Source organism: Cibotium barometz, chromosome 30 (assembly GCF_041138505.1).
Source record: "Cibotium barometz isolate CiBa-2024 chromosome 30, ASM4113850v1, whole genome shotgun sequence".
Lineage (NCBI taxonomy): Eukaryota > Viridiplantae > Streptophyta > Polypodiopsida > Cyatheales > Cibotiaceae > Cibotium > Cibotium barometz.
Genome location: NC_141075.1, coordinates 43772497 through 43796901, shown reverse-complemented (window position 1 = coordinate 43796901; position 24405 = coordinate 43772497). Strand labels below are relative to the sequence as shown.

General features: G+C 44.6%; 1 protein-coding gene across 5 annotated transcripts in view; it reads right to left on the bottom strand.

Moving 5' to 3' along the window:
- Positions 1-24405, bottom strand: part of RRP41 (3'-5'-exoribonuclease family protein) — an 81384-nt gene that overhangs the window by 21145 nt on the left and 35834 nt on the right. For 3 of the 5 annotated variants that reach the window (XM_086824286.1, XM_086824287.1, XM_086824288.1), the window contains 3 exons: positions 17835-17951; positions 17632-17717; positions 3112-3201 (listed from right to left, as the gene is read on the bottom strand). In XM_086824286.1, coding sequence (XP_086680412.1) covers positions 3112-3201; positions 17632-17717; positions 17835-17951 — 293 coding nt within the window. The remainder of the gene's footprint in view (positions 1-3111; positions 3202-17631; positions 17718-17834; positions 17952-24405) is intronic. The other 2 variants (XM_086824289.1, XM_086824290.1) reach the window with 1 other exon arrangement.

The following is a 24405-nucleotide window of genomic DNA, read 5'->3' as shown; positions in this document are numbered from 1 at the left end:
AGGGTTGCCATCTGCATCCCTTGTTGGTGCCGATGGGAAGAGCAAACAGAATCTGCCTCTACAGCATCTAAATCACTGAAAACACCCAGTCCAAGGAACCCAGCAGCCCTGCAACTAACCTCTGACTCTCTACTGATTCAGTTGGATCTGACTCCCACCACAATGTCATCCTTGGTCAAATCTAACTCTCAACAACCCTGATCTTCAATCATAACACCTCATCTGACCTCCTCTAATCATCTGCCACCTCAGCTGACCTCCTCTGATCATCTGCTGACCTAATCTAAATCTTGACTAACTGACTGGTGACCCTTGATTGATTTCCGGTTACTTTATTTGACTTTCAAGCAGCTTCTTGTCCTCTAGACTCCTAGATCCTCCTCCAGATCTAGCAATCCTCAATTCTCTTGCTCTAGAACCGTACTGAACATGTCAATGCCTTTCTTCTGACTGTCAGCTAACTCCTGTTTGATCCAATTCTGACTGAGCTAACTCAACTGACTCAAACCTTTCCACTCATGTGTCCTCTGACACTTTCAAACCACCAAACATCCTAGATTCCACAATAATTCATCACTACAATCCCTTATCTCAGCTCAGTTGGCCTCTAGTTGACTCTATTAGATATCCTCCAGACCACAAAACTGTCTGACTAACTCGAACTGTCAGATCTGACTCGAATTGACTCCCTCTCAACTCAAAAAGACTAATTTTACCCTTTTATACCCTCAGCTATCTGATCCTGACACTCAGGTGACATCAACTGATGATTGCTGACTCACGGCCAACCCTATTTGACTTAGCCCTGACTGAACACTAACACAGACTTCCCTCACAATTGATCTTCTCAACAATCTCAATTAAAGAAACACAACCAAAACACCATAGCACAAAAATTCAACCGTTCACTCATAACATGTTCAGACCCAAACACTTTGTTTTCTACATATATGCAAAATCAAAAACAGTCTTAACAACCTTGAGACCCTGGGCTCAAACAAGAGAAAAAAACATAAAAACTAAGAGAACCTCCACAGCTTCAAACCTCCTTGTTGAATTCTGCAGCCACCTCTACAAGTGTTCTTCTTCAAACACAAATTGCAGTTGAGTAAAGTCCTGGGTAGCACCACATTCTAACAAAGTTCCAGTCAGAGATCCTGGGCTTGCCTCTACAACCCTCAACAGATCCTCTGACTCAAACCGACTCTCGCTACTCTGGTCCAGCCCTCACTCACACTGCTTACCCTCCTCAATGGGTGTATCTTTGTTCTTGTCCTTTCTTCCTCCCTGCTGGCATTCTACGCGCCCCTCTGCAAAAAACTCTTTTATCCAAAATACAAAAAGACACTACTTTTCCTTTTTAAAATGAAACTGCCACCCGTTGCCTGCTTTCCTTTTTCATCATCTAGATCTCTCCATGCGTACCTTCATGCACACTACCCTTCTTAGTAAGTACATGGTATTTCTATTTATACATTTATCTTGGTTATACTGCTTTCATACTATGTCGACTACACTTTGTTTTAGACTAGTATATGTACATCTCATCTTTCTACAACCTGCCTTTTCCTCCTCTCAACTTGTCTATGCCAAGACTTCATAGGGCTCAAAAAACCTCACACCGTGAACATCAACACCATGATGGTGTCCCAAAGCTCATAGGACAAAAGAATAGCATTAAGCTTGAATTTCCAGAGAGGATAATTGTTGTCGTTAAGCTTTCCATCAACACCGAATCATAGTTGTTTCTCGTACCGGTACACACCCATTCGTACCGTACGGTTCATATAGTACGGTACGGTACGGTACGAGTTCCCCCCCCCCCCATCTTGAAAATAAATTTCCAAATGCTAAAATCTAGCAAGGTAGACTGGTAGTGTACACTTGATTGGTAGGATGAGAGAATCTTGCTACATCACTTGGAGATCCCTGGTATAGGTAGGCTAGACAGTCAGATCCTCAAGTTATGTACAAGGGAGAAGATTTGGACATGGCCATTTTGATCTAGAGAGGAGTCCCTAAACCTATCACCCTAGATGCACTGCTCGTATTTGTGCAAGGACAGTCTCTTAGTCATAAACACTACACTGGGAGACCTTTGGTATTGCATTACCCATGCCGGTTCTGTTTTGGAGACAATTGGGAGATCCAACTGGGAGAGACACATCTCCATGTTCTAGTTCCTCAAGCACTGTAGACTCCTCCCTCCCCCAACCTTCCCTCATATTCAAGCTTGAAGCTCCATAGTTTGTAAGTGTTTTTAAAAAAACCGTATTTTATCGTACGGTATCCGAAAATTTCATATCGTACCAAAAATTCCCATACGGTATCGTATCGTATGGTATCATATTTTCGTACCATGACAACTATGCACCGAATGGTGGTGGGCGGGGTATTACGAAAGATGTCATTTCTTTAAGGGACTGCTAGAGGGTAATTAGCAAAGAAGTTTTATAGCGAGCGATTTGATACCATGTCAGAGGATACAACATGTAGTGTATACAAGAAAACACTCACAAAAAGTAGAATCTTTCACAGCACAAAACTTTAAAACTCAAATTGCACAATATCAGAGATAGAGAAGAACTGTATAAGTGATATAATAGATGGCAAAGCCCCACACTTGTTTACTCCTGTGAAGGCAACTTCGATGGCTTATCTTGAACTACTAAGACGAAGGATGTATGCTAGTAGAAGCTAGGAAGTAAACTCACAGTGATGACTAATGAACTGTGTGGAGAAGGGCATGGCCATGTATCTTTGTAGGCATGTATATATGCAAGGCGGCAACGCCATGACCGCGTAGGTCCGGGGTCATAGTTGGTGCCACCGTTCGCATTGTAGACTCGGCCTATAAAGATGTAGTAGAAAATTGCATTTGCATTTGCTAGATCCAAGGACCAATGTGGATAGTTCAGAAGATAACATGTGTGCTCTTCAGTTCATTAATCACTGCCTATTTTGTATCAATAAACATGGGTTGGATTTACCACAAAAGCTTAAGAAGTTTGTGTACACATGAGAAAACATTTATCTCTACAATGAAGAGTGCATGAGATATATTTGATGACCATAATAAACTCCAAGAAGATTAACCACATTAAAACTTACTTCTCGCATGTAGTTGGCGACTGCTGTGCACCCTTTGGCCCCCAGCTCGAAAACCCTTTCAAACATTTCCATAGGCAATTTTGCATCCATCTGGGCAATTTGAATACAAGCTTGTCAAATGCCAATTTTACACTTCCAGGTTGAAGATAAGAAAAAAGAAAGTAACATTAACATCTTCATAAGACCCAATGGGTCTATGCGAAACAAAAGTAGTACAATGAATTCATAAGAATATTGAATCATGGAAAACTAAAAAGAAAACAAGATATACATACGAGAAAATACATCATGAACTCATGTGGGAACAATGAGGATAACAGTGGATTCTCACTCTAGGTGAGAAAGACTAACACGGGGATTGTGGTAGTGGTCATATATGTTGATGACCTAATTGTCATAGGTATCAAGGAGGATAATATACATGAGGTGAAGATGCTTCTTAAGAAGAAGTTCGATATGAAAGATTTGGGTGAGATGTGATACTTCCTAGGAATAGAAGCGATTAGATCACGAGATGGGATTTGTCTATTGCAAAGGCAGTATGCTTTGGACATGGTGTTTAAGTATGGGATGACAAATTGTAAACCAATCTCAATACAATAGGAGCAAAACACGAAGTTGTCAACAGATGTTGGTGATCTTTTCGAGGACCCGAGTATGTACAAGCGCATAGTGTTGGAGAATGCACAGGCGGAAGCATAAACTGAACAAGAGAGAGAGTAGAGAGAGCTTGTGGACAAGATCACCTTTTATATTAGCAATAGGCTTTACAATGGCAATTAGCTAGCAAGACTGTGAAGAACTTGTGCAAGGGATTGGATGATAAAGTGACTAATGGGGAGGCCCTTATAAAGTAATATCAGGAACTAGTCGACTGCTCCTAGAGCTAGCCGACTGCTCCACATCCAACTAAATCGAGGAAAAAATAGATAAATGGCCAATAAATAGGCAAAGTCCCATAACACTGAGATGCACAATTCTAACACCCCCTCTGCAGCTCATAGTGTGCAAGAGTCTGAAGAAGATAAGCTGATGAAGATGCAACCATGGATCCTCCAATACTACAGATACCGGAATCACCTCGGAGAGAGCAACCGCCAACCTGTTTCCTCGAAACAAAAGACCACCACGCGCAGCAAGGAACTTTGCTTGGCTACGAATTCCCACACAAATGTGCAGTGAACTCCAAGAATAGATGAGTCGTTGGACACACCGCACCCACAATCCCCAACAGTGGACGGAAAACACATCACGTCCCAAAAGCCTCGAACAATGAATTCGGAACAGATCCAGTTCATAATCTCTAATATACCAAAGATAACCATGACATGCCAGATGTCTAATGCTCGGAACTTCGAATCACAATTTCCATGCACCAATAAGTGGAGCTGTAATCAGCCCCCTCTCCCGCCCACAAGCCTCCTCTGGCTTGGCTGGAAGCACATGGGGGAAACTGCATGTATACTAGAGTACACCATCTGGGTCCTCCTGAGCCAGAAGCACCCTGAGAGCCCTAGAAGTGATACTAGAAGAATCTGTATCACTATCGTGTGTCGTGTCTTTGTCCTTTCTCTGAGATGAAGACTTGCCCTTGGTCTTGTCATTCTTCTTGGACAAAGAATCCTTGGACAGATGTCCTCTCTTCCAGAAAGAGAAGCGGCGACTCCGACCTTTCTTCTAAACTATGGAAAGTGCCTGGTCAGAACTGTTGAGAGACACCGTCAACTTACCCTGAGAAACGAGGATGGACTCTTCCTCCAAGAGTAGGGAGAAGATCATCAAAATCCAACTGAGTGGATGTGACCTAGCAACTCAAAGATCGAGAAATCGCATCATAGTCCGAGGGAAGCTTGGTGAGGATATAGTGCAGCCAGTTGAGCATAGGACAAAGCAGCACCCATTCCCAGTACTGGTCATGGATAACCTTGGCCTTCATGAGGAACGATTGCATGGAATTGCCTGCAGGGAATAACAAACCATAGAGTTGCCCTTGCAAGGTAACTGTCCTCATCGACGAATCTCAAGCAAAGAGATCCTCCAATTTAGACCATACCTGATGAGCACTGGTGAGAGTTTGCACGACCGGTGAGACCTCCTCTGTGATGGTCCGTACAAGCACTGAATGCGCCTTCAAATCCTAATCCTCCCAGTCTTGTAATTCTGCAAGGAATTCATCCTCTTGATCCTAAGTCCACCTCACATTCAGGCTTCTTCTCACTACCCTGAACAATATCCCACAAACCCTTGTGGATGAACCAGATCCGCATTTGCAGCTTCCAATGGGCATACAACTTGTCATCCTTGTTCGTATAGGGGGAGCCATATCCACAACAACAAAGAACAGAAATCTCAGCGAGTCAGCTCTCCAAAACTCCTCTCAAGTGCTTTCCAACGAAGCAAGGCTCCAGAACAAATCAGCCCCCTCTCAAACCTAAGAGAAACAGAGGCTGGACAGCAGCAAAACAATCCAAGAACCACCGGGAACCTCCTACCAGAAGGGCAGGGACTCGTGGAGGAAGAAGAAAAAATTTAGTGCCACTTGTCTGGCAACACCATATGCAAGAGAACTCACCAACAACTGATGCCTGAGCAGAAAACGTAGCCACAACTCCTCAACCTGCTTCTAAAGAACAAAATGCAGACTGTAGGGCTGGCCAACAGCAGCAAGATGGCTGGCTAGATCAGAAAATGCAGCATCTCTTATCACTAATCAGCAGCCGGGAGAAGCTATGGAAGAAAACGCAACGCACAAATGTTGAAAACGACGAGCAGATTGCAGAAATATGGAGCAGCATGAACCTAAGCGAGTGATACAATGTTAAAGAATGCACAGGCGGAAGCATAAACTAAACAAGAGAGAGCTTGTGGACAAGATCACCTTTTATATTAGCAATAGGCTTTACAATGGCAATTAGCCACAGCAAGACTGTGAAGAACTTATGCAAGGGATTGGATGATAAAGTGAATAATAGGGAGGCCCTCATATAGTGATATGAGGAACTGGCTGACTGCTCCTAGAGCTGGCCGACTGCTCCACGACCAACTAAATCAAGGAAAAAATAGATAAATGGCCAATAAATAGGCATAGTCCCATACCACTGAGATGCACAATTCTAACACATAGTACATACATGGCTTGGCTCTCTTGCAAAAGAGAGACTCTGTGTATGTGGATCTCCATCAAGTAGAGCACTAGTCAACATTGATTTAGAAAATCTAGAAAATCAAGTGGGCCAAATCGATCTCGAAAAAGAGAGTGGAATCTCCCTTTGATCTCATAATATGATGGGCATCTACAAATGTAGTGCTCCTCTTTCTCTACCTCCATAAAATTGATCCAGCAGCTCCAATTATCCCTGGCAATGCCCTCTGCTCACCCCATCTCCACTCTAAGGCGATGAGACAAGAGTCCAATCTTCCCAATTGTCTTCCGCATATAGGATGTGACGTGTTGGTCCAGGCCTCTAGACAAATCCACTTGGTGTGACCTACAAGAAATGATCTCAGTAAAACTACATCTTTGGGGAGTAAGGCGATGTATGTATGTCAATGTCTGAAAAAGTACATCCATGATCAATGGTGCTGCTCGGGACTTTGCAAGATGATGAAACGAGGCATTGATGGTTTGTTCTGGATCATGCCCCAAAAAGAGGCCCCATACATCACTGTGGGGATAGTATGGAATCGCATAACCATGCCTTTGTACTAGGCTCCTGAAAGTCTCTCTCAAAGCATTCTCTTTCAAGAAAGGATAAAGCTGCATATTTTAGCTTGGACTGCTGGGCGCATGGTAAAAAGCAGGCCAAAAGCATAAAATGTCACTATATCCATGGTATCTCCTACATATGTGAAGTGATGTGTGGATGCCACTGCATGTGAGGTGTTCAAGATCATGCATCACCTCGGTCTTGCCAAGGTGCACTCTGAGGACTTGTTGGTCACAAAATATATGTAGTGCCTCATCGGCATATAAGAGAATAGGGACTGTGTGTGTGTGTGTGTGTGTGTGTGTGTGTGTGTGTGAGAGAGAGAGAGAGAGAGAGAGAGAGAGAGGTGTGTGTGTGTGTGAGAGACATCAAGGTAAAATCCCTGGTTGTCCATTTTCTACTTCCTTGATTCAGGATTGGAAGAAAGTGCTCTCTCGCATCAAATGGTCTCCCCATCCTGCTTCTATAGCTTCCTCGCTTTGAATGGAAAGCATACATTGGAGTGCTGTTTTTTACTCTCCCCTTGCTGTACAACAACCAATCAGAGCTTACAATCTTATGAAGTTGGGCATCCGGTTCATTGACGACGTGGTAGATACTCGAGGGCAAATTCTTTCTTTTCCGGCAGCAGCATGCCAACAATACAATCTTGGGATGCATCATAGATCTATATGGAAAGCTATTGCAGATCTCTTACACCCTTTCATTCCGATTCCAACATTGGATGTAAGAGACAGGCTTCAAGATTGGCATCTTCAGTCTTCAAGTTCAAGATTATCCTCTCAACCTTTGCATCTATTGACTTCTATACAGGCTTATCGATTGATATTACCTCCTCCATGGATTGCTCAGCATGCTAATTCTCTTTGGCATCTGGATAAGTCTTTAGCTTGGTGGAAAGCAAAACTGACATTGATATGGAAGTTGAAAATGCCATTGAAGCAGAGACTCTTTCTCTGGAGATGCATTGTCGGTATTTTTCCAGTGGGAGTGAAATTGGCTCAAAGAAGGATTGCCTCTCCTTTTTGTCCAAGATGTCATCATACTACTGAGAGTATTCCGCATTTATTGTGGTCTTGTTCATATTCCAGAGACCTTCTGGACAAGATCTCCTATTTTTTATCTCTCAGATTTCCTGCACACAGGTTTTACACGTTTTTCTGGATGTTTGGCACCTTATCAGCTTCTTTGTCACAGTATTCTCTTTTCTTCCATTGGATCAAATACTGGGCCTTATGGACCCTCTGGCTACAGCGAAATCATGCATATCTGAATTCACCCCTTCAGCACCCTTATGAGTTCTTCCGAGCCTCGTTGCGGCAGTCCTTATATGATGCCGTGCATGAGGAAGATTTGGATGTTTCTTGTGTTCAGCTTTTCTTTTACTGTTTCTGATTGGATAGGGCATAGGCTCTTTTCTTGAGCACTGCCCTGGTCTTGCATAGAAGTTTTTTACTGCTGTTTTTAAGTTCTAGGGTTCAGACATCCTCTTGATGTCAAACCCTTTTGTACATTTATGATATAATGCAATTTCAACTGGTTTTACCAAAAAAAAAAGTGTGTGTGTGAGAGAAATGAAATGATATATTAACGTCTTCAAAAGGCCAAAATGACCTATGAGACCAAAAAGGTTACAACAATTGGTGGATCTGATACAATGTCTGTGTAAGAAAAGCTAAAAAACAACTAACTGAAACTGAAATAACTGTGAGGAAAAGTACGGTACTAGGAGCTCCTAATGGATAACATCTGGGAGGAAAACTCTAGCAACAAAGGTAAGCATCATACACATCACTATCCAAAGATGTCTCTCATCGGTCGATGGCGGATATCCTCAAAGTCCTCCATGGTGAGTACTCTGACTGGACGTCTCCCATGCCGTGCTAGTATGGTCCTGATCCTCTGTTGTAGTCTCCGCCGGTGTCGAGATGGGCCTCTCATCTTGGGGCGCCTGGTGGACTGCCCCAGCTCTATAGCCCGATCAATCAGTGTACCTCTAGTGCGGCTATACTCTGGGGTTAGCTGCAATGCCTGCTGGCCTGACTGCTCAATCTCTGGTCGAAAGAAGTCTGTAATTTGCCTCTGTAGGTGTGTCTCCCTCTCTGATCCCGTCCCTCTCAAGAGACCCTCTCTATGTCTACGAAGCTCCAGCAAGTATAATCCGAGGCATCTCTGATCCTGGTATCTCATGACTCTAGAAAGTGGTCCGAAACCCTCTCTAAACAGGCAGTGAAAACGGCCTCGTATCTCATAATATACTGGACAGTGACATATGTAATGTAACTCTGTCTCTGGCTCCATCTGGCATAGCTGACAAATCCTAGCCTCAGCTGGTACTCCTCTAAATCTGCCAGTCTCAATCTCTAGCTGGTGTGAGGATGTGCGCATCTGACCAATAACACACCGTACCCCATGAGAAAGATGAGTATCCATGTAGCTGGGTCTAATCACAAACCCATCCTGCGTGAGCTAGAGAAGATGATCCCTATAGAAAGCCATCTTCGTACCAAGCTCCTGTGTCGGCTGTATCCATGTCCTCCTAGTGTCCAGCTGAATCAAGTCCTGCCTGATAAGTCTGGTAATCTCTGCCCGTGTGACAGAGAGGGAGGGTGCATCCAGGGAGTACTGAAATGGAGGTAGCCTTTCCATACTAAAGCCATGCAACTGGAACCAAGCTGTCATCTGTGCATACCAACATGATCCGTCTCCCTGTGATGCCAACTGTCGTGAAGACTCCAGGGCTAAGCGAGCATATCTGTCTCTAGGGAGAGCCCAAGTGCTATGTATAAAGGAGACTGATCGAGTGAGTGCCTCTACCACCAATGGGGGGGCAGCCATCTCTGCACGGATAATATCATGTGGTACGGAGGCCTTGGCCCTAATCATCCGGGAAATCATAGAAACCAAGGGCCTCTCCATATGTCTCCATCCATCAGTGCTACCAGCTCGGCTGTGGTGATCCAATGAGGGTCCCCATATCTCCACTCCATACAGCATGGCTGAAGTGACCAAAGTGTCAAAGAGCCAGAGCTTTGTTCGAGGTTCATGAAACTGAACCTGCGAACACATCCTCTCTAGTCTACCCAATGCTGCATAAGCTCTGGTCAATCTGGTCTCCGCTGCTCTCCTCAAGGAAAATAGTGGGCCACTGAAAACCACACCAAGGTAAGTATATGCATCTGTATACTCCACTGTCTCCTGACCATATGTAAAGGTGGGTACTGACCTCCTAACCCACTGTGCTGTGGTGTTAAACACCATCACCTTGGTTTTACCAAGGTTAACAAACAATCCACTGTCCTGTGCAAATGTGTGCAATGCATCCAAATGACGCTGCATCCCCTCTGGAGAATCTGAGATCAGCACAATATCATCAGCATACAATAACAGCGGAATCCATGTCCCTGCTAGCTGTGCTCCTCTGTCACCCTCCCACTCTACATAGTCTGAAACCTCATCCACGTACATCCCAAATAAGGTGGGAGAAAGGGGGCAGCCCTGTTTCACTCCAATAGTGGAGTGAACCATCTCAGATATACCCTGAGTAATACGTACCTGTCCCACAACTGTCCTGTATAAAGCCATGATTCCCCAAATCAGCTCTGTGGGCACTCCCATCTCCTGTAGTCTGTGCATCAATCTGGCTCTCGGTACTGTGTCAAAGGCTTTGCGGAAATCCACAAAGCAACAATAAATCCTCCTGCCATATAATCTGCCCTCCTCAATAATAGCTCTGAGTGTCAAGATATGGTCAAGAGTGGAGAAACCTCTCCTGAACCCTGCCTGCCCTGATGCACGTATGCCCTCTCTCTCTGCCCATCTACTCAACTCCTGCTCAAGAACAGATGCATATAATCTAGCCAATGTGTGACCAATCATGATGGTACGATAATTCCCAGGAAGCATGGGATCCCCTGACTTGAAGATAGGCACAATCGTGGACATATTCCAAGTCTCAGGAAAACCCTCACACATGGCTCGGTTAAACATCATAGCAATAAGCTCTGCAAGCATATCTCTGGCATGAATAAAGTGCTCTGCTACCAAACCATCATGATCATATGCTCTCCCAGTCCTCATCCTGTCAATAGCTTTCTTTACCATCTCAACAGTAAAGAAAGCACATGTCTCTGGGCATGGCTCCGATGGGTCTGGCAGGGGCGGCTGTCCTGCTGCTGTGTACAGGGATGCTGCATACTCACCCCAAATCTCTGTGGAGGTAATGGCTGGTGATGGTGAATGCTCATGAAATAGTCTCCATGCCTCGCCTGAGTCCCGACCCATAAATAACTGATACAAATCCCTCTCTAACTGAGCAAGATAAGCCCTCTTCTTCCGTCGCACTAGGTGCCGGAAGGTAATCCGTGACTGTCTGTGAGTGGTAACACCCATGAGCACCTCTCTCTGTAATCTGATCCTCATCTCTCTGCACTCCTCATCATACCAACTGTTCTGGGGCATGTTCCCAGATCGTCTCCGTGTAGGCTGACTATGGGGATATGCCTCTAATGCTGCAGCATGAAGCGTATCTATCAATATCTGAGTGAGCTCATCTAATGGCCGTCCCGGCTCCTCGGCACATAAGCGTCTGTATATCTCATCCATGTACACGGTGTCAGTCTCCCTCGTAAAGGTATAACGAGTGTGTGTGGAGACCTGTCCCAATGGAGCGGTGCTGAACTGAAATGTGAGAGTGAAGGACAAGATAGCATGATCCACTGCTATTCCAACCGGCCTAGTGCCTACCATAAAATCCTGAAAAGAGGGAATGAGACTGGGCTGAGCCATAACATAGTCCACTGTACTAGCACCATGCCTATGTGGAAAGCAAGTGAAACCGCCCGATGTCGGGAATCTCTGTAGGCCATTCAGGATGGCCAATCCATGTGCAGTCCCCATGTCTATCAAATACCGCCCATACACTGTATGTTCCTCATCCTGTGATAGTCTAGATAGGCCCATATCCCTAACATCAAGCTCCCTCAACATCTCCTCTGAAGTATCATAAAATACTGTCTGGTTATGGGCGGTCCTGGCATTGAAGTCCCCCAGGAGAATGATGTCACCATCCCTGGAGAACTCCCAAATATCATCATCCAAAATAGAAAAGGGAGACTGCCCGCTAGGTGATGCATACACTGATGTACTAGGAGCAAAATAGCATATAGCAATGTAGAGATATCTGCCCGTCTCTGGCCTCAGTCTAACCCACATGTACCTAGCCTGCTCATCTCTGCGGACTATATGTATCAGTGGCTGTAGCTCCTCTCTAAACAGTACTGCCACTCCTCCTGAGCCCCGTCCTCTATGCTCTGAACGAGTCTCCTGTCTACAAGCTGTCTCCCATCGGTATCCACTAACATGTGGCATGGACTGTCCAGGAGCCTGATGCGTCTCACAGTAGAAGATGATGTCCCTCCCAGTGAAACTATCCTCAAAAGCCCCTACATCAAGACGTAGAGATCCATTACAATTCCAAGTAGCAACTTTGAGTGTAGTCCCATAGGTCTCGCGCCGTCATGAAGAGCGCCTCTCCATAATCACCACTCTACCATCTCTATAGAAGGCCACTTTCCCTTTCTCTCGGGCTGCCCTTATCTCTAGCATAACTTCTTTCATGTGAGCAAGTTGCGAGAGTGTGAGGTCATCTCCAAGAAATATTCCCGTCTTCTTGAGTGTAGGACGTCTCTTCAAGAAGTCCTTCTTCGCTTCCATGGAGGGGAAATGAATGATAAGTGCTCTCTCCTTAGAAGATTCGCCACCACTACCTTCTCTCTTCTTTCCCACTCTCCATGCCTTTGTGTGCGTGGCTTCAATGCCCATCATAGAGAAGAGCTCCTTGGTTTCCCCTTCCGCATCATCACGGTCTTTTAGACCGGACACTCGTACATGTAAGGCCCGGGTCTTCCTCCTTTGCTCCTCTTCAAGGGTCATGTTGATGATGGTGGGAGTGGGGATGGGTGGTGATTCTTTACCTTTCCCTTTCTTGGCGACCTCGATCCATTTCTCCGCCTCGTCCATCTTCTTTTGTGTCTTTGTGATCACCTCCACGCATGAAGATGTCTTCTCTTTATGTTGCTCCTCTTCCTCTCGAATGATCCTCATTTGCTCCTTGATGGTATTCAGCTGTTCAAGAAAGGAGGGCTGAAATTTTCCATCCTCAAGATTGCTTTCTGAAGTGGCTGCCAACTCTTTTTTGAGGACTGAGATTTCAGCCGCTTGACTCTTAGCATGCAATTTGGCCTCCACTAGTTCCTCCTTTAAAGCTGAAATCTCAGTCTCTTGCTTGGAAGATCTCTCTTCGAGCTCTTGGATTTTGTCAAATCCCTTCTCGAGTTTGGAGAGGCGGTTTAGCCAGGCTTGATAGATGGTATCTTATTCATGCTCAGCAATATGATGATTATACATGTCAAATGTGGACTGATTATTCTCAACAACTATCTGATCACACTCCACTTTGGCTCAACCTTTCTTTTGGTATGCCTCTGGATGATATTCAGCTCTCTTTAGTCAGACATTTGCAGGTTAATCAATTATATCTTTCTCATGAAAAATTCCAGCAAATGATCAGATTGGCTAGTAAGCCATTGTTATCTCATGCTCAGGAGGATCTGGATTTTGCTTGGAACTCTTTTGTACATCGTATTCAAAATGTCATTAAGGAATATGGAAGATGGTACATGGCAGAAACCAGACAGCATATCCAGTGGGCAAAATCATACAAGCAGTCCTTGGTACAGATTAGCCATCAAAGATCTCTTTCTGCTTCTGAACAGAATTCATTGTCTTGTGCTTCTTCCATAATTGATGCTAATGATAAATGCAAGCTTTCCAAATGGCAGACAAGGGCTAGAGTTAAACCTATGCTAGATAAGGGTTGCTCCTCGAAATCTTTCTTTCGAAACTTACACACGTACAGACAAAGTCAATCTATCATGAGAGTCAGGAAACCTGATGGTCTTTGGACCCAGACTTTATCGCAGCTAGAAAAACAATGTCTGGATCATTTTCAGCTTCTTTTTTCTCTACCATCTTCTTCTACACCTCAGGCTACATTGGCTCGGAGCAGATTTATTGAGCTTGTTTCTCCTATTGTTTCTTTGCAAAAAGCTTCAATGCTGGAAATGTCCTTTTCAAATACTGAATTGGATGAAGCCCTCAAGCATTTGGGTAAACATAAATCCCCAGGCTAGGATGGTTTGACGGTTGAATTTTTTGTAGCCTTCTGGGTTGAATTGAAGGATCCAATCTTGAAGTTCATTAATGTAGCCTGGCAGCATCAACATCTTCCCTCAGCTTGGAAGCATGGTCTGGTTAAGCTTCTGTCCAAAAAACCTCTGTGTGAGACAATGGATGACTGGAGGCCTATCACTTTGATGCCTGTTATATATAAACTTATTGCTAAAATGTTGGTACATCGGATAAAGGATATCCTTCATGATGGACTTCATCCCAGGCAATATGGTTTTGTTCCAAGAAGGCATATACATGATAATATCTCCAATACTCTCATAGCAATGGAATATGCAAAATACTCTGCTCAAGATGTCTTGGTCATGCAGGTGGATGTGGCAAAGGCATTTGATACCGTACAGTGGGATTATGTTTCTCAAATCATGTCTAAACTTGGTTTTGGGCCAAAGCTAGTTAATGTCATATATTGGCTTTACTCAGATTCCACTGCTCAATGCTTTATAGGAAAACATTTGTCTGAGTCTTGGACTCTAGAACGATCAGTTCGACAGGGATGCCCTCTCAGTGCTTTGTTCTATGCTATTGCTTCACATCCTTTGCTTCTTTATATGGATCATCTGGTTGATACTAGACAGTTAGAGGGGCTTCAGATTTCTGGTTCACGGCCTTTCATTGCACAGGCTTATGCAGATGATTCATTCTTCATGCCAAAGAACAGTCCTTTGGAGCTTCGTCTATTGATGGATACTCTTTCAGATTTTGGGTTGGCAGCTGGTCTAAAAATTAATTTTCAGAAATCAAAACTCTTACCTCTCAAGCATTGTGACTGGCATGCTATCTTGTGGCCCGGCCAGATTATTTATCCGGAAAGCATAGTAAGACATTTGGGCTATCCCATTGGCTGGAAAATCAGAAATAAGCAACAAATATCTTGGGTGCTAAACAAAATTCACGACAAATTAGAATATTGGAAGATCTCCACTTGGCCATTGCACGTACGGCTTCGAATTGTTCAGTCCATTGTTCTGGCTTATGTCCAGTTCTACCTTCCTCTCTTACATTGGTCATCTCGAGATCTTTCTTCTTTTATGTCTCAAGCCATGGAGATTTTGTGGAAAACTAAGCTTCATAAAAAAGCTTTAAGGTTGCTCAAAATGGACCTGCTTTGCTCGCCAAGAATGCATGGTGGTTTGAATATTATAAACATCAAATTTCATGTGCTGGCAAGAAAGATCACTATGCTCAAAACCTTTTTTCAACAAGAGCAGCCTTGGTCTATCATGTTGGCAATTTTGTGTGGTCAGATGCGCACAAATGCTTATGGTCATTGGTTAGTTGATCCATCGGAAGTAGTACTTGGCAAATTTCAAGGTAAAATCCTTGGTTGTCCATTTTCTACTTCCTTGATTCAGGATTGGAAGAAAGTGCTCTCTCGCATCAAATAGTCTCCCCATCTTGCTTCTATAGCTTCCTCGCTTCGAATGGAAAGCATACATTGGAGTGCTGCTTTTTACTCTCCCCTTGCTGTACAACAACCAATCAGAGCTTACAATCTTATGAAGTTGGGCATCCGGTTCATTGACGACGTGGTAGATACTCGAGGTTTTCCGGCAACATGCCAACAATACAATCTTGGGATGCATCATAGATCTATATGGAAAGCTATTGCAGATCTCTTACACCCTTTCATTCCGATTCCAACATTGGATGTAAGAGACAGGCTTCAAGATTGGCATCTTCAGTCTTCAAATTCAAGATTATCCTCTCAACCTTTGCATCTATTGACTTCTATACAGGCTTATCAATTGATATTACCTCCTCCATGGATTGCTCAGCATGCTAATTCTCTTTGGCATCTGGATAAGTCTTTAGCTTGGTGGAAAGCAAAACTGACATTGATATGGAAGTTGAAAATGCCATTGAAGCAGAGACTCTTTCTCTGGAGATGCATTGTCGGTATTTTTCCAGTGGGAGTGAAATTGGCTCAAAGAAGGATTGCCTCTCCTCTTTGTCCAAGATGTCATCATACTACTGAGAGTATTCCGCATTTATTGTGGTCTTGTTCATATTCCAGAGACCTTCTGGACAAGATCTCCTATTTTTTCTCTCTCAGATTTCCTGCACACAGGTTCTACACGTTTTTCTGGATGTTTGGCACGTTATCAGCTTCTTTGTCACAGTATTCTCTTTTCTTCCATTGGATCAGACACTGGGCCTTATGGACCCTTTGGCTACAGAGAAATCATGCATATCTGAATTCACCCCTTCAGCACCCTTATGAGTTCTTCCGAGCCTCGTTGCGACAGTCCTTATATGATGCCGTACATGAGGAAGATTTGGATGTTTCTTGTGTTCAGCTTTTCTTTTACTGTTTCTGATGGATAGGGCATAGGTTCTTTTCTTGAGCACTGCCCTGATTTTGCATAGAACTTTTTTACTGCTGTTTTTAAGTTCTAGGGTTCAGACATCCTCTTGATGTCAAACCCTTTTGTACATTTATGATATAATGCAATTTCAACTGGTTTTACAAAAAAAAAAAGTGAGAGAGAGAGAGAGAGAGAGAGAGAGAGAGAGAGAGAGAGAGAGAATATGAAAGATTAGTCTCTTTTTTTATGTTCTCCTTTTATTGGAGTTTTGCAAGAAAGATGGAAAGAAAATCTTTTTTTTTTTGTGAGAGAGAAAGAGAGAGAACGAAAGTTGTATTAACGTCTTCAAAAGGCCAAAATGACCTATGAGATCAAAATGTTACATCATGTCCATGGAATACATCATCATTGTACTGAGAGTAAAACTAAACGAAAATATCCATTTAAAGAAAACAAAAAGAACCTCAAGCTCTTGCATCAGCCAAGAATATCTTGCATAGGGCGCTACAACGTGGTACCCAATGTAGTCACGCTGAGCCGGCGAGAGAAAGTTCTACGGTGATGGGAAATGATGGCTTTGATCCTCCTGAGGTGACGTGAGCGTGAATGGCAACCACTATGTCAGGAGTAAACTAAAACTGAAAATTGAAAGCTAAGATCTGCGACTCTGAGATTATACAAGATGACAAATCTAGATCCTACCATGCCAGGTAACTGAAAAAAACAGTCAATCAACCTTGTATGCCGGGCAAGGGCCCATCCAGGATGTCCATCATGGGTGATACAAGAAGGCTAGAGATGTCGATAGTCTTCTGTGAGGATGAGGCTGCTCGATGGCAGGCCAGGATATCCTTCTGGGGTGGTCGAGGTCTAACAGGACGAGAGCGTCTAGTTCTCTGGAGTGTTCGTGACCGATATGATGTGACTTTCGTGGGCCTACTGTGTGAAAGGGGCACTGTGGTAGAGGCTCCTATATCCACTTTGATAGCCTCCCTATCCACCCCTCTAAGCTGGAAAAAACTGGTGAGGGTAAGCTGAGAAGGGGGCTGTTGGGGGGAGAATCTCTGAGTAGAGACTCTGTGTTTCAGCTGAGCTCCAGTACGAAAACTCCAAGGCACCTCTGATCTGGGTACTCCATGATCCGGGATAAGGGTCTAAATCCCTCTCTGAATAGAGAAGAGAGACAAGAGGGATGGGGATGAAGAACTTGGGGAGAAACAGAGAGCACAAAGAATGAGGGAATCAGAGCTTACTTGCAAAAGAGTAACTTTGTCTATCTTCGGAAGTAAAGCAATAGTGACATCTGGACCACCACCACTATCCTCCAAGTAGTTTAAATCTGTAATTTTGCAGAAAATATGATTAATTTTTGTCCTCGAAACATCCAGAACCATCTTCATGCTTAAGGTATTGAGTGAAAAACAACTTCCATGAGCAGGACACTGTCTAGATTTACCCAGCAATGGAGTGTTATTCAGATATCCTGATGCACAAGATGCTACGATGTCCCGCATCGGAATCCCAGCATCTGCCAACGCCAGGGATGCCGCATTAATGCAAGCAGCACGAGTTCCTGCAGTTCATAGGCATGCAGGGATCCCTCAGCTCGAGTTTGAAATGTCATGTGTTAAATCAGGCATCCCAGTTCCCATGAAATCAAACAAAAGGCAATTAAACCAGCATCCACCAATGCTGTAATTCTAGGAACCTGAGAACAGAAACTAAACTGGAGAACTGATCAATGCAATAGCCTCACCATCATCAGAGGGAATGAGACTCGATTGGCTATAGTGTTTAGGAGTCCAACAAGTTGCTTTAGGGTTTACAATGGCAGAACTATTGCCTTCTGAAGGGTCTGTGCAGGGCCTCAAGATGGAGTCAGAATGGCCATAGCTGGGCGCCCCCCAACTGAATGGCCAGACCGTTAGCCATTCCATCATGGAAAGAGGGAATGCTACATCAGCTCATGGAAACTCAATAGGAGCCGTCATTGCAAAAGAGAATGTCATGTCAACTGCTGGAAATTCAATAAAAGGTGAGCCACTGTTTGGAAAAAACACCACCGATGGCGAGACTCCTTTAAAGCCTGTAAGCTTGCACTGGGCGCATCGAATCAGAAATCTTTGGAACTGCTAATAGAAAAAAGAGCTAGGTAATACAACCGCAAACTGAGCAGGAGGGGCCCAGGAGAGGATGGCTTGCCGGTTCCCCTCTTCATGCGTTACTGGGATCTCATGAAAGGTGGCTTTCGGGCCGCTATCTATGAGGTCATGAGGACCGCCTACCCTCCCCAGCGCCTAGCAAAGGGTCTCGTTTGCCTCATCCCAAAGGCGGTTGGTGATCACTTGGAGATCTGTTAGTGGAAGCCGATCACCCTCCTAGGGACGGCCTATACGATCCATGCCAAGGTCATCAATCTTTGCCTGCAGCCCTATCTTGCCAACTTGATCCATGAGCATCTTGGATAACATCTTCACTTTCTGGGAGGTGAAAGACAACGGGCAACAACACCCAGGCCCCAAAGGCAAGGATCTTGCTATGCTTCTTCTGGACTTTGAGAAGGCCTACGACACAGTGGATTGGGCCTTCTTGGAGGGAACCATGCTCCATCTTGGCTTCTTTGCTTCTTGGGTATGACAAGTTTCTGCTCCCTATTCCGGTGCTTACATCCAAGTTCTTCCTAAGGGGGCGCCAGGGGATCGTCTTGCCAAATCCTGCTCCGTTCGCTAGGGATGCCCACTGGCACCTTTCCTCTTCCTCTTTGCAGCAGAGGTGATGAGCTCCTACCTTCGGGCCCGCTGCATTGAATTGCAGGGGCTCCATCTCCCTATCTGCCCTCTAGAGGAGCTACTAGAGTCAGAGTATCTGGCAGGCTCGAAGGGTAACCTCCAACGTTTAGCTGCGGCAACTAGTCATGTGGCTTTCTGGGTTGGCAGCTCACATAGCCCAGCTTGGCAACTAGTCAAATACTATTTGCTGAATTCCACCATGCACATCAGTGCGCCACCATGAACGTCAGGTGGACCTTGACATTTCAGAAAGCAGCAAATAGCCCCTCTCCTACCGAGCATTCGGAGGAAGCCCCTTTACTAGAGCACAGCCCGGCTTTGCCTAGCGGGCAGAGCTGGTGTCATCATTTGGACATTCTTCACACTTTGGACATTTGAGCCAGAGTTAAACCTATGGATGAGCTTCATAGTGTAGCTCCATAGTGTGGACATGACACCTAGATGGTTGGGGAGTGAGGGTTTGCTTGCAGCTTGGCAGCTTGCCTAAAGCTTTGGAATTCCACAATCGGCATCGACACACAATCATGTTTGGTATCTGTTTCCATTGCATACGTCATTGAAAAACTCGCATTCATTGCCCCTGAAGCTTGTATCTCAGAAATTCCTTGTTAATACATATATAACAAGGGGGAGGTCTACCCTTTCTCGCCCTATTGCCTATGTCATTTAATTCTCAGCATTGCTATCTTGTATTGTGTTTGCCATTTCCTTATTGTTTAATTGTACTAATAGTTTAAGTGTGTGCCAAGATTGTGCTCAACCCCAACCAAAGGTATTCATCATTGGTATCAGAGGCTAGGATCTTCCTCCTTTTTGTGTGGAAGATGATCCTATCTTGCATACACTAACTGGTAGTGCTTCTAAGCATTATGGCCAACCACACATGTAGTGTTGAGGATGCTCATTCAAGAAGGCAAGCCTAGCGAGCAGGTTTGATGTACACCGTGGAAGACATGCACATGATAGATATATACCTAGATGAATCCAGGAACATGCCCAAATTCACCATACAAGAAAGTGCAGTTTATAACCTCATGGTAGTCACCCACAAGACAATAAACCATCAACTCCATCATGCATAGTATGGACTAGATACTATGACATCCCCACTAATGTCATCAGTGCCCAATAGTGGGTGTAGAACTTGGTATCAATACATCCACACCCACCGGATAGCCAAGATGACGAACAATGTCTCCTGTATGCACCACACGGCCTTGCCACCCTAATGCCTCAAGATCAAATTCCGTACATACAATGAGGGCTGATTTTGTTGAATTTATTTTCAGCCCCCCAGAAGCCAATGCAAAATTATTCCAAGCTTCCATTGCTCGATCTATATTGGCTTTTTCGGCCCTGAGAAACATAAAAGTGTCATCCGCAAGGGCTTGAGCAACCAATTGCTTGCCATGAGGGAGATGCAAACCGACCACTTCACCATGCGATGCCATAGCATCTAGGTGAGATAACATAGGTGAGTGGCAATGGCAAAGAAAAGAGGGCTAAGAGGACAGCCCTGCCGGAGAGAACAGGTGAGAGAAATATCATCCGAAAGTCCTCCATTGAGCATAATCCGCGTGATAGAGCCAGAGCCAAGTAAATGCACCAAATTAGCCATTTTGGGACCAAAGCCCATGGCTATCATTAACTGAGAAAGGAAAGACCAGCTCACATGATCAAAAGCTTTTTCAAGATCCAGTTGCACCATCACAACCTCTTGCTTCTTTGCCTTGGCATAATCCACTCCAATTTGAACATTAAGAATATTATGCAAAATATTCCTGCCATGCACAAATCCATATTGATATGGATGAATAAGAGAAGGAAGCACCTTCTGCAAGCAATTGGCAAAAATCTTTGTAAAGATTTTATACATAATACCCATAAGTGAGATCGGGCGCCATTGAGCCAAAGAAGTAGGCGAAGGGACTTTGGGCAACAAACGAAGTATGCCCAACTTCCAATCGGCAGGCATATATGCCTCATCCCAAACCCTTTGACAAATAAGGGTCAAAGGCTCTGCAAGCTGATCAGCATATTTTCAAAAAAACTCATTTGTCAAACCATCCCAACCAGGACTCTTTCCCATGGGAAGTTTGGAGAGAACAGCTTCCACTCCCCCTTGAGTAACAGGAGCATCAAGCTGAACCGCCACATCAGGGTCAACTTGATATCGTACTTCAACAAACAATGACTCCCTTGCAACCAAGACAGCCGTCAAGACATCCTCTCAAGGGGCAAGCAAATCTTCATAAAACCTGATGCAATGCTGAATAACCTCAAAAGGTTGAGTAACAAGGTTGCCTTGGGCATCCATCAGCCTAACAATATTCTCACGCATATATTTTTGATGCAACTTATCATAGAAGCTATGAGATTGACAGTTAGCATCCCGCAAAGCATCAAGACATGCAAGTAGTTTAAAGCGAACATATTGTGCTTCCTGCACCCTAGATAGCTCCTTTTTCAGCCATTCTATGGCATCCACAACTTCAGCATCCATAGAGTCAGTAAACATGAATGCCTGCAAGCCCTTTAAAAGCGACTCAAGAAGAGCCACATGCTGTTTTTGTATAGAGGCATTAGCAAGACCATAATGCCGCGCTAATTTCCGAGTGTTGGTAAGGAACACTGGCCAAGCATGATAATCAGCCATGGACACTCTTGTGGAGAAATGTCGTATCAACTGACGCATATAAACATCAAAAACTTCATGCTCCAAAAAAGTGTGATTTAAGCGCAAAGGCAAGCATCCCAACAAGCCTTTATATGCATCCAGAGGATGATAGACCATTTCAAACACAAGCGGCCAATGATCCGACAAAACCTGTTGCTGATCAACCATCATAGTAAGAACCTTTGGCAAAAAGAGATCTTGATGTAAAATATACATCCTATCCAATCTAGCATAAGTGCCCCGAAACTGTTGTGAGGCATAAGTGTAACCTCTTTCATCTGGATGCAACCAAGACCACATGTCTTGTTTTAGCGACCTTGCTGCAAAAGCTTCCCACGCCATTCTCTCCGGGCCATCCATTACAGAATGAGGTGACGTGGCTTGCTGCCTGGAGACACACATATTAAAGTCTCCCATCACAAGCCAGGATGAGAGATTGAAAGAGCACACAAGTCATTCCACAGCAAACGGCGTGCACGAGCATTATTTGGAGCATACACCCCTAACAACCATAAAGGCGTATCATCCCAAACAATCTGTATCACTAGAAATCTTCCATGAACATCTTGAATCACAAGAGAAGGCTGAAACTGCGAATGAACAGCAAACATAACACCTGACTGCGAAGCAGGATGTCCGCTGTAGAAAACATGAAACCCCTTATATACATAGGCTTTGCCAGCCAACTTATGCTGCTTATGTTCAACTGCACACAAAACATCCCAACCATGACAAAAAGTTATACGCCAAAGCCTGAACTGCTTTTGGCGCGAAGAAATACCCTTTACATTCCATTGTACAATTTTCATAAGCCTTCCCAGAAAAGGAATCAACAAGGCCGTGTACTAGGCCCAGGACAATCTGCCAAATCACGAACCTTTTGAAGCATTGCATTTTTAGACATGGTATTTGTGATCTCAGATTGCCCTTGGAGTTCCCGAGCACGTGCCGAAGGGTAATGACCATCCCATGGCGAGATGACCTCACCCTTCGAACCAAACACTAGGCAATTGTTGTTGTGCTTCTTTTGTCAGGCGACTTCTAATAGGATAGCGTTTTACTCTATCCACCCCAAGAGCCCTGTACCCTAAGAAAGTTGGCATCCCGGCCTCTCAATCCTGGTCTGTAGAGCTGGGCACCTGAACCCAAAGGGCGATGAGCATATGTATGTAAGGGCCCCTGATGAGTACGCAAAGACCCCCGCCAAACAGCATCTGAGAAATCCCCCCGCGGGGCAACAAATCGTGTCTTTTTACCATGTACTTCCACCCATGGCTCCTCAACCTCATTCTGAACATCCACATGTGCTGGGCATCATGTAAAGGAGCGTCATGCTCATCTTCCACGGGCAACTGCCCATCAACGATATCCTTGGTAGCAACAACTTGTTCTTTCTTAGGACATCTGGAGACAAAGTGGCCCATCTCACCACATTTGAAACAGTGGCCATCAAATGTATCCCACCTCAATTCATACATTAAAGGTTGCAGCCCAACCATATTGACACGCAAATGTGTCGGCCTAGGTCTCCCAGTATCCCACAACATGCATAGACGATTTCAGTTTCTAGATGTCATTCGAGGCACCACCATCACCGATAACTCGCATGAGACCTGGTAAAACATGCCAAAACTTGGTGGGAATTGTTTCACTTCAACCCAAACTGGGCAAGCCTAGCGCAACATATCTTGGTACTCTGCCATAGGCTTCCACGGAACCACATGAACCAATTGCCCATCCAAAAAGAGTGGCACCTGCTCCAAGACTGCCCTACGGGCTTCCGAAGTGCGAAAAAGTATTTCATAAAAGCCTCTCGGACCATCATAAATCTCCTCAAGTGCCTCAGGCGACACCAAGCGGCCCAACCATGCTCTAAGACGAGGCAACAACGGAATACGCCCAATAAAGAAGAAGATAGCAGCACGATCATGAAAATCTGCTAGCTGTTGTAGCAACAAACGAGTCTCCATGCATACATCAGCCACACCACCATTATCTACTGCAGCCATTTGCACGCTATTTGCCTTCACATATTCTTGCAAAAGCTCACCAGTGATCTGTAGCAAACGTGCAAACTCCGGAGAAGGTACCTGAGAACTTTCCTCTGCATTCTCTCCAACATTCACCGGAGTGTAGCTTGCATCAACATCAAGCCTTTGACGTTTTTGTTGCTCCGAGGCATCTGAAGCATAACCCACATCCTTCTCAATCATCTCCTCAATAAGATCCATGTTAAGGCTATTGGCAGCCATGCCACCAACAACAGCAGCCGGGTCATCCAAATCCATGTACAAAAGCAAAGAAACTCAAACCCTAATTGAGCACCTGAAAACCGTTATTCAACACCTGCAAACCCTAATTCAGCCCTCTCAGAAGCGGACCTCCTGCTCTTTGCTTCAAGAGTTGCATCTTTGGAGACCTCTGCCTTGGTGTCCAAGATTTTGGGTAGCAGTCTGCAAAGAGTTAGAGTCGACATCTCTCCCACTTTCTCTTGTCTCTCCCTCTCTCTCTCTTTGTGCTAAAAGCCTAAAACATCGGAATACAGCTGTACAAAACCCTAA